Source organism: Carassius auratus, chromosome 50 (genome assembly GCF_003368295.1).
Source record: "Carassius auratus strain Wakin chromosome 50, ASM336829v1, whole genome shotgun sequence".
NCBI classification, from domain to species: domain Eukaryota; kingdom Metazoa; phylum Chordata; class Actinopteri; order Cypriniformes; family Cyprinidae; genus Carassius; species Carassius auratus.
In genome coordinates, this window is record NC_039292.1 from 4,981,868 (window position 1) to 4,993,036 (window position 11,169).

Consider the following 11,169-nt stretch of genomic DNA (forward strand, 5'->3'; position numbering starts at 1 on the left):
GCATTTACATGGACAATAGCAATTAAAAAAAAATCAACTTATTCTAACAATTAATCAATTTGGCTAGCATGATATTTAAAATTTTGGGGTTAACGTGTTTTTATGTTAAGCACATAAAAAATGCCACGAGAATGTCAGGTCACTTGTATGAGAAGTGAAATCAGTGTAATACAAAATAGGTCTGCCGATTGGTTTTTTAGTTAACCGTGAACTTTAACCGACGAAAATAACAATTCCGTGACTTACATTAAGACTTTTCGTTTTATTAAACATAATCAAAGTCAAAATGTTAATGTAAACACTCTCAGTTAGTTGCTGACTCGGATTCTATCCGTTTTCGTGAACGAGTCATTCAGACTGGACTGATTTATTGAGAAGATTCGACTCACAATAATGATTCATTAATTTATCGGACATCTCTATCGTTTACTATGGCTACGCTGAAGAATGCGGGGCTCGTCTAGTTTATTTATTTCCACCACGTCAGTGGGTATTATGCTTATAAACCTACATCGACTTTTGCACCGTTCTTTCGGTGCCAGACGGCCGTTTCTAGCGAGTTTGTACCACACTCAGCGGGGAGTCTATGGTTTCAGACCGAGAGAAATTCCGGAGAGAGACGCTGATCTTCCGCAGATCTCCGCGCTTAACCAAGGTCCATAAATTAACAGTTACATGCCTCTAATATTGTCTATATTGTTAGAATCTTAATGCTTTAGAGCTCCATAACATGCGCTTTGGTAGCTTCTTACTTAACGATGCATTCTTAAACTTGGCAAAAATATTAAGAGATGCAAAGCAAGATCTGAATTGTGCAGTGCTTTAACATGTGGAGTGTGTGGTAACACAAGGGTGTCTGATGTAAACAGATCATGGACTGGCGAGACTGGTGGAGGCCTATCGTGCACATGGACACAAAGTAGCTCAAATTAACCCCTTACTTCCCCAAACACCTGTGCTGAACAGTGTGCCTGAGATCAGTCTGCTGAATGGAGTCGTTCATGGAGTCCTCAACACCACCGGTGAGTTTCCTGGCACATAGTTTTGAAGTTGGTTGATGCTTTTTCATCTTACTAAACTAATGTTTAGGTTGCGAATGGTATGGCAGTATTTACTAGTCATATAGCGTATTATAGGCCTATATCATGAAGTCGATTAACACAAGAAATAAATTAAAGTGCATTATTATTAGTGTATAAATTTAATGTGCATATCAATGGCATTACTTTTAAAGTATAAATTCGGCAAGGCATTAGGGTTTAAATGCATAAATGTGCACTCTTGTATTTATTAACGCACTTTTTATTTTATAATAATGTTATTGATTGTTTAATAATAAGTGTTGATTTATTTTTTTACTTATATTATTGTAATACTTTTTAGTTTAGTTTATTTTGTATATTTAGTTCTATTTATGAATATTATATAAACATTTTGGAAAAAATTGATTGACTGATTGATTCAGATAAAAATTGTGATTGCAGTTAAAGAAAAAGTTTGCTGTGCTAGTTTGGAGGGCTGGACAATTTGGCCTCAAATGTAGCGATTTATTTATGACCAGAGGTGTCAAGTAACGAAGTACAAATACTTTATTACTGTACTTAAGTAGAAATTTAGGGTATCTATACTTTACTTGAGTAATTATTTTTCAGCCGACTTTTTACTTCTACTCCTTACATTTTCAGGCAAGTATCTGTACTTTCTACTCCTTACATTTTAAAAATAGCTTCGTTACTGCTATTTCATTTCGGCTTGTTTTCATTCCGGCTTGTTATCATAAAAAGAAAAAAACCTATCCAGATAAATCGCGCCATCCGGATGGAGTGAATTTGACTGTGGTTGGATGAGAAGTATAAACATATACCATTCCGACACCCTATTGGTTTGTACGCGATCCATCGCACCTGCACATGACACAGATCACATCACACTCCAGCAAGGACATAGCCAGTTTTGGGTTCGTTTATCAAAAAATATATTTCTTAAAAGTAGGGTTGGGTATGGAACCTGTATCCGATCGCCTCAGAGTCAGTCCCCTTAAATTTCATTTGAAACTGGCGTCAGACCGGTCTCCCGTCTTTCAGCGCGCTCTTCAATCCGCAGACCGCGAGCGAAGCAGCGCATGCGTTGCGCACTTAAACAAACAGAGGACACAAGGTGTGTGTATATGGATAGATTGTTAGAATATCTGTGCAGTTCTTTGTCATAAATAAAGTTTACAAAAGGTCACGAAGGAGCAGTCGGTTTCTCATCTACTGTAAAGTTTTCGCTTGTCACCGCTCATCACACCACAGCCGTTTCCTCCAGCGAAAATCTAGCCCTTAACACATATGAACGAACACATACTTTAATTAAACTTATTTAAATATACTTAATTTAATCATACGTACTTTATACATACACTACTGTTCAAAAGTCTTAGACACGTTATTATTTTCACTTAAAAGAATGGTGTTCGGCCAGTTATTTATATATTTTGTTGTAGTGTGTCAGTATAAAATATCAGTTTACATTTCCAAACATTAATTTTGCCGTTGTCAAACTGCTTGTGCATTCAAAATCGCACTAGATTATTATTAAAATTAATGGCAAACTGATATTTCCTACTGACAAACTACAACAAAAGATATAAATTACTGGCTTAAAACCCTTTTTTGGGGTGAAATTATTTTTCCATAAGACACTTGCACAGTACTGTATTTTAAAAACGACATTTTTGCTACTTAATAAAGAATGACCATACAGTAATTCACAGAACTGATTAAAGACAGTGACAGACAGCATTCATCTTAACTAAATATCAGAGTGATACAGTAGAAACATTATGTGTGGTTTTGTATTAAATAATGACCCAGATTGTGAAATACATTTATTAGCCTTAGATTAAGGGAAGCATAACTTGAGAAATGAGAGCATCCAAGGTGAAAGCTATGGATTTATTTTAAATATTTGTAATGTTCTTTAAAGTTATCCATAGTTTTTTTTTTTTTGTGGTTCTTTTTTTTTTAAGTATCGGTTCAGGCACAGTTTAGGTGCATAGCAGATGTACCAAATACAAGAAGCTATTAATCAAGAAGGTATCAGGATTATGACTTATTTTTCAGTTTTAGTTATTGATTAATCACTTGGATTAATCATTCATTTTGACAGCACTATAATGTTTATTGTAAATCGACAACCATACAAGAGTAATTGTTACTAAGCCTGCACCAATGTTCTTGTCCATTCCCCTCACAGATTCCTGCAGCTAAGCTTGGATGTACATTTACATTCCATTAAAGGTTATTGATGACATGCCTCTAAAGTTTGACTTTTTGGACCATAACAATACTTATTGGTAACTAGTCATCATATCTCTAGTCCTTTAATGTCGTTGCATTGTACTAAAGTGCGTTCTTTTTAAATGGGGATATATGCGGCTGATGTAGACCTGAAGGTCGAAACGTTGCTTGATTAAATTCCTCTGGAGCAGTAGTTTTCAGTGTTCAGACTTGTTCTTTATTTGTCTATATCATTCAGTTGTCTTGCACCTGCGTCCTAATTGGATGTTTGGGATGTGCACACCATTTTTGTATTTTCATATATGCGGCTGAAACAGGTAGCCTAGTGCATCCCAAATTTTTCAACATGAACATTTTAATATAACACTATAGTCATTATGGCCTTTAGAAAAATGTTTTTTTGAGGAGGTGGAGTAGTGCACAATAGGCCCCTGTGGTGCGGCCTAAGCTTTTGTTCTTAATGGCATTTTTTCCCCCTTACATTACTTTTACTTTTATACTTTAAGTAGTTTTTTAAACCAGTACTTTTACACTTTTACTTGAGTAAAAAGCTTGAGTTGATACTTCAACTTCTACAAAAGTCTTTTTAAACCCTAGTATCTATACTTCTACTTGAGTAATGAATGTCAGTACTTTTGACACCACTGTTTATGACTAAATAATAATTGTCATTGTTAGTATTACTATTATTTTAGTTTGTAATAAATATTGTTATTTATTAAATCTGTTTTTATTTGTGGGCTGTGGCTATACTTTCAAAATAATTAATAGCCATTTGTGTAATAGCCTGTAAAGCTGATAAGGCAATACATTAAATACAACAAACTGTGGCAAATTGCAGCATGTCACTGAGCTTAAGTTGTATTTACCACAGAACATTATTTTTAAATAGTACTTCTTTAGTTGGCCCATTTATCTCCTTACATTTTTATTTGTCATCATTCCAGGATTGCGGCATTTTGGGAAAACCGAGGCCACTTCTGAAGAGGTGCTGGCCTATCTGGAGAGAACGTACTGTGGGAGAATCTCAGTGGAAACCACTCAGCTCCAGAGCTTGCAGGAAAGAGAATGGTTTGCAGACCAATTTGAGGAGCTCAAGAAAGAGGCGTTTTCATCGGAGGAGAGGAGACAGCTGGCTAAACTGATGCTTGAATCACAAGTAACACGGACATTTGCATTTAGTCACTTTTATTTTGGATGCCTCGAAGCCTGTAACACTGAATAACATGTAAATAATTTCACACTTGATTCCACTGGTATCAGGAAATGTGCGTCTCCTTTGTTGTATTTTTAAAGGAATTTGACCACTTTTTAGCCACCAAGTTTGCCACTGTTAAACGATATGGAGGTGAGGGAGCAGAGAGCATGATGGGATTTTTCTATGAGCTGTTTCGCTCTGCGGTGTACAGTGGAGTGACAGACGTGGTCATGGGAATGCCTCACCGTGGACGTCTCAACCTCCTCACCGGACTACTGCAGTTCCCTCCAGAGGTTGATACTTGTTTCTTCTGGCTATACAGTATGTACTGTATGCAGATAGTAAACTGGAAAGACTGGCTTAACTTACAGTTTAAAACACGTTTAGGCAACCTGCCACAGAGAGATATATACAGTCCACACATAGAAAACACATAAAAAATTTAGTGATTTAATCCTGGAGATAAACAGTTTTAGTACATTGGAAAAACTTAGAAATGCAAAGAAATCATGATGTTTGTTTTTATATACTTAAGGTAGCATTTCAAGGGGCTTTACTTAAGACAAAAAAACAAGACATAAAAATAAGAATAATAAATAAAACAGAATACAGTGTACAGACGTGTAAGCAAAAAAAGAAAAAAAAAGAAATTGCTAATAAAAAAAGAATAAAAAATAAAAAGTCAAGTAAAACCGTTTCTAAAATATGTAACAAAAACACAAACAAGCAATTTAAATGCTACACTAATACACAATAATAAAAGTCAAAATAATTAATCATATGGAAATATCAATTTAAAATGAATTTAAAGGTAAGCTGGTAATATTATATCTTTGTATTGGGAATATTGTATTAAATTTGAAAATGCATAGTAATATTTTCACTAGTGATCTCAGACTTATCTTATTTGTTATTTTGTTTTAAGTGATGACTCTTAAAGGGATAGTTCACACACCCACCCACACACACACACACACACAATTGTTTATTCACCCTCATGTTGTTCCAAACCAGCATGAATTTCTTTCTTCTGTGGAACCTAGAAGATATATTTTGAAGAGTGTTGGTAACCAAACAGTTTTGGTTACCAAATTAATTCCTTGTTTTTCTTCCTTGTCAGTTATGTTAATGCAATCTTGGTTTAATTCCTCACCCATTGTTTCTTCTTATCATCTAATCCTCTGAGTCACAGTCTCCACCTCTTCATAGTACTACATGAATAGACTCATTCTCTAGGGAGTGACAGTTTATTTTGTAATGGTTTTGGGGGAACATTATAATTGAGTCATTTCCTGCAGCCATTATGAACCAAATACGTCTTCATTTCTCACTCTTAGCTCATGTTCCGTAAGATGAGGGGTCTCTGCGAGTTTCCAGAGAACTCTCCCTCAATTGGAGACGTGCTGTCCCATTTAACCTCCACGGTGGAGCTGGACTTTGGGGCGGGACACCCTCTCCATGTCACCATGCTGCCGAACCCCTCCCACCTGGAGGCCATCAACCCTGTGACGCAAGGAAAGACCCGTGGCCGTCAGCAAGTCAAACAGGACGGCGATTACTCCACTGACCCTCACGCACAACCAGGAGACAAAGTCATCTGCCTGCAGGTCCTGAGCAGAGATGTTTCAGTCAATTTTAGGATGTCTGTTTTAGTTTCTAGATTAGTAAAGTTCAGTAATAACAACATTATACACCATGCTAATACATAGTAGTTATGCTGATGTTATAACATCATAATAAGTTCTTTATCTGTTCTGTGCAGGTTCATGGTGATGCTTCGTTTTCAGGCCAAGGCATAGTAACGGAGACCTTCACGCTGTCAAATCTCCCCCATTTTAGAGTAGGTGGAAGCATCCACCTCATTGTAAACAATCAAGTGGGCTACACCACTCCCTCAGAGAGGGGACGATCATCTCTGTACTGTAGTGATGTTGGTATGTACCTGTCAGGGATTTATTTATTTATTAGAACTTTTTCCCCATGGATTTCCATATTTTCCAGCCTGTGATGTGTGACTGTGACACAAGATTGGCCTGTCACGAGTATTATTATTGATTAATTATTTCATTGAGTCTTCATTTAATCTGATTGCAATTATTTGAGATAACCACAATAATTGTGAAGTTTTAATATCAATCACATTTTGCCATCCAAATAAGGGAAATTATATAGTGGTTCTATTCAATTCTAAATTCACTGAACAGTATTTAATGTGACCGCACCTTTAAGATCTCCCTGCAGATTTCAAAGCAAATGAAAGCTCTATGGTTTAACAATTGAAAGCAAATAAACTAAGAAAGCATAAATGTAAGCATTGTAATTTTTTATATTTTTATATATATTTTAATTTTTGTTGTTTTGTAAAATATAAATATAAAATATAATATAATAATAATAATACATTTTTTATTCAACAGTGCAATAGCATTATTGCAATTATGATTTTTTTTAAATTAATGTTTAAAAAGTAACTTATTATTATTAAATTAATTTTTATAATTAAAAAAATAAAGTATTGTTATTTTTATATATTTCTGCACCAGAAATGTTTCATTGAGATACAATTAAAGTTTTTATTAATATTGGAATTAATCTTTATATTTATATTTTCTATTTTCATTTTATTTTTAGTTAATGTTGTTGTGTGTTTTGTCTCTTGTTAGTTTTTGATGTCTATATATATCTTTTTTTTTCTTTTTTTTCTTTTAGTTATTTATTACATCAAATTAAATTAAACAAAAATTAAATTAATTTTTTATTTTTTTGGAAATTAGCTGAAGTAAAATTATTTTTTATTAATATTTTAAACAAAATCTATTATCTATCTAACATCTATTAACATTTTTGCAATTCTGTTTGTTGCTGTTTAGGTAAAATGGTGGGATGTGCAATAATCCATGTGAATGGCGATGATGCTGAGGAGGTCCTCAGGGCGACCCGGCTGGCCGTGGAGTACCAGAGACGCTTCAGAAAAGATGTTATTGTAGACCTGCTCTGTTACCGCCAGTGGGGCCACAATGAGCTGGACGAGCCCTTTTTCACAAACCCCGCAATGTATAAAATTATCCGGTGGGTACCTCTACCAGTCACTGTTTTGACAATTCTGATTTGAACGGATGGAGCAGCCTTTATCTTGTAACATATTCCTAAAATGTTAGGTTTAATTTTCCTAATTTCGTGGCCATTCTAGGTCGAGACAAAGTATCCCAGATTCATATGCTGACCAACTGATCGCTGAGGGTCTGATGACAGAGGAAGAGCGCGAACAGATCAAGACCACCCACTACGCCATGCTCAACGACCGGCTGAACAACATGACACTCTACAGCCCTCCGCCCACAAACCTCCAGGGGCGCTGGGGGGGCCTGGTGGAGCCCCAGAACAGAGTCTCATTCTGGGACACGGGCGTAGCTCTGCCCCTGCTGCAGTTCGTAGGTGCCAGATCAGTAGACTTACCTGAGGAGATTCAAATACACAGTCACCTGAGAAAGACACACATGCAGGTGATGAAAGAACACCTCGCTTTTTTGCATATGTTATGAGCAGCAGGAACAAATACTATAACGATCTAAACAGCCATAAGATGACATCACTGAAAATGTCTGTGAATTAGGTTTCTAAGTAAAGAATTGATTTGAACATGCCTATACAAACGTCTTGGTTTGTCACAGGCACGCCTGCAGAAACTGGAAGAGGGCACAAAATTAGACTGGTCCACAGCGGAGGCCCTGGCGTTTGGCACATTGCTGTGTCAGGGTAAAGTATTCATCTCTCCTTCCTTGCACTTTTAAAACATTCAAGAATAATTTGTGCTTTTTAACTGTATCTTTATACAAATATTTTCCCAATCATTGTTGCCTTTAGGTTGTGCTCTGGTGATTTTGGACAATGTTTTTGAGTATGACAATATTAATTGGGAAAAAATTTAGAATTTATGATATAATCAAGAATTTATTGAACTTTACTGAAAATTTTGAAATTCTTTGTCAGCTTAATACAAACAAAATAATTTCCAGATAATATTTTATTAATTTCCTTTCATGCAAGTGCAATGATAATATAAAAGCCAGTCATTTTGCAAATGCAATGTATATTTTTGCTACTTTTTGAAATAAGTTATGCACAAATAATCAAATGTGTGTGGATGGTAAGTTTTTTGTAATCTTTAAAAAATGTTTCCCTATGCTCAAAGCAACAATATTCTGAAACATTATTGCAATTTCTATTGTAATACATTTTATAATGTAATTTATTCCTCTGACGCAAAGCTACATTTTCTACATCATTACTTACTGATTTGCTGCTTAAACATTTCTTATTATCCATGATGAAAGTTGTTTAGTGGAAACTGATATTTTTTGATGAATAGAAAGTTCAAAAGAACAGTATTTGTTTGAAATAGAAATCTTTTGTAGTGATGGAAAAGTCCCTTTGATTAATTTAAATGATCCTTGATGAATAATTTCTTTCAAAAAGCTGATCCTAAAGTTTTGGTGTCAGTGTCCATGAAAATATATTAGCAACAAAACGTTTAAAACCCCATTTTTATATATATTTAATGCAGGATTTAATATCCGTATCAGCGGTCAGGATGTTGGCCGGGGTACATTCAGTCAGCGTCACATTATGGTTGTGTGTCAAGAAACCAACGACATGTACATTCCCCTCAATCACATCAGCCCTGAACAGAAAGGCCACTTGGAGGTTAGCCAAACCAGACACAGACACAACAGACAACCAATCATGAGTTGTGCATTGCTGCAATCATTCATCACTTTTTTTTTATTATGTGTTTTTAATAGTACATTAGTTTAGGATGTTTGGTTGATGGCATGTGACTAATGTATTAGCTTTGTAACTTGATACTCCAGCTGCTCTTCATTCCTGAGTGTGTGTGTGTGTGTGTGTGTGTGTGTTCGCAGGTGTGCAACAGTGCTCTTTCAGAGGAAGCTGTGCTGGGGTTTGAGTATGGAATGAGTATTGCTCAGCCTAGACTGCTGCCCATCTGGGAGGCTCAGTTTGGAGATTTCTTCAACGGCGCCCAAATAATATTTGACACTTTCCTCTCTGGAGGTAAAAAAAAAAATGCAGTCTTAGTTTTACACAACCTTTGGTCAAATGGTTAAATACATTTTTAGAGACTAATGGCAAAACATCTTTAGGTGAGGCGAAATGGCTCCTGCAGAGTGGATTGGTCATCTTACTGCCCCACGGATATGATGGAGCCGGACCAGAGCATTCATCCTGCCGAATAGAGCGTTTCTTACAGGCGAGTTTATGCATGCTCTCTTACAGGGAAAAGTACAGATGAAATCATTCAGCATCACTGATAATCTTCATAACTGCACTCTCTTCCTCTCACAGCTCTGTGACAGTAAAGAAGAAGGTGTGGACGGTGACACGGTGAACATGGGAGTGGTCAATCCTACCCTACCAGCTCAGTACTACCACCTTTTACGGAGACAAATGATTAGAAACTTCAGGAAGCCCTTAATCGTGGCCTCTCCTAAGACTCTTCTGCGCTTTTCTGTGCGTTAAGACATATTCATATTTTTCATAGGAATTTCTTACTGAAAGACTGTTTGGTTTTGTTGTTTTTAATAAAGAATATTCCCTTCTGTTTGGCACTAGGGGGCAGTGTCAAGCTTGGCTGATATGGGACCCGGAACTTTCTTTAAGCCTGTCATTGGGGATACATCAGTAAACCCTACAAGGTATATTCATTCAGTCACTTTTTGTAAACACATTTTTCAAGTCTCTGTTTATTTGATGAAAAATACAGTAAAACAGTAATATTCTGAAATATTATTACCATCTAAAATAACTCTTTTGTATTTGAATGTAAAATCAAATATTATTTATTCCTGTTGTAGCAAAGCTGAATTGTCAGCATCATTCCTCTAGTCTTCAGTGTCACATGATCCAAAATATGCTCAAGAAACAATTCTTGTTATTATACTGTATAACAGTTGTGCTGCTATTAAAACAGCATTTATTTAAAATATAAATATTTAGTAATAATGTAAATGTCTTTACTGTCACTTTTAATTATTTTAATGCATCCTTGGTGAGTACAAGTATTATTTTCCTTCCAAAAAAACAAAACAAAAAACTTATATTTACAGAAAGACTTCTCGCTTGCTCTTGTCTTGCAGTGTGCAGCGGATTCTGTTTTGTTCAGGTAAACATTACTACGCCCTGCTGAAACACAGAGAGACTTTACCAGAGACAGAAAAAAACACAGCGCTGATCAGGGTGGAGGAACTGTGTCCCTTCCCCACAGAAGCCCTACAACAGGAGCTAAATAAATACACAAACGCCAAAGGTGAGTTGCTCATATACACATCTTTTATTCATGGACCACTCAAAGGATTGTTGTAATTAGGGCTCAAGCCCGAAGGGGCGAAGAGCCCTATTGTTCTTCTAAGGATTATTCTTATTATTATTAGGGCTCAAGCCCGAAGGGGCGAAGAGCCCTATTGTTCTTCTAAGGATTATTCTTATTAGGGCTCAAGCCCGAAGGGGCGAAGAGCCCTATTGTTCCCCTAAGGATTATTCTTATTAGGGCTCAAGCCCGAAGGGGCGAAGAGCCCTATTGTTCTTCTAAGGATTATTAGGGCTCAAGCCCAAAGGGCGAGAGGCCTATTGTTTTCCTTAGGATTATTTTTTATTATTATTATTGTAACGGAT

At 36.0% G+C, this 11,169-nt stretch overlaps 1 protein-coding gene across 1 annotated transcript; it reads left to right on the plus strand.

The window, feature by feature from the left end:
- The first annotated feature begins 397 nt into the window (after positions 1-397).
- Positions 398-10,860, plus strand: LOC113066386 (probable 2-oxoglutarate dehydrogenase E1 component DHKTD1, mitochondrial). Its single transcript, XM_026238293.1, has 15 exons — positions 398-655; positions 870-1,022; positions 4,229-4,440; positions 4,578-4,772; positions 5,817-6,086; positions 6,242-6,413; positions 7,350-7,548; positions 7,670-7,982; positions 8,151-8,235; positions 9,044-9,183; positions 9,402-9,552; positions 9,642-9,748; positions 9,844-10,008; positions 10,111-10,193; positions 10,635-10,860. The coding sequence occupies exons 1-15, from the start codon at positions 448-450 to the stop codon at positions 10,858-10,860; spliced, it is 2,679 nt and encodes an 892-aa protein (XP_026094078.1). The 5' UTR covers positions 398-447.
- Positions 10,861-11,169: the final 309 nt, after the last annotated feature.

Coding starts and splice junctions, on each gene's coding strand:
- LOC113066386 (XM_026238293.1), top strand. CDS start 448: ATGCGGGGCTCGTCTAGTTTATTTATTTCCACCACGTCAGTGGGTATT. Junction 7,549..7,669: donor GCAATGTATAAAATTATCCG/GTGGGTACCTCT, acceptor TGGCCATTCTAG/GTCGAGACAAAGTATCCCAG. Junction 10,194..10,634: donor ACATCAGTAAACCCTACAAG/GTATATTCATTC, acceptor CTTGTCTTGCAG/TGTGCAGCGGATTCTGTTTT.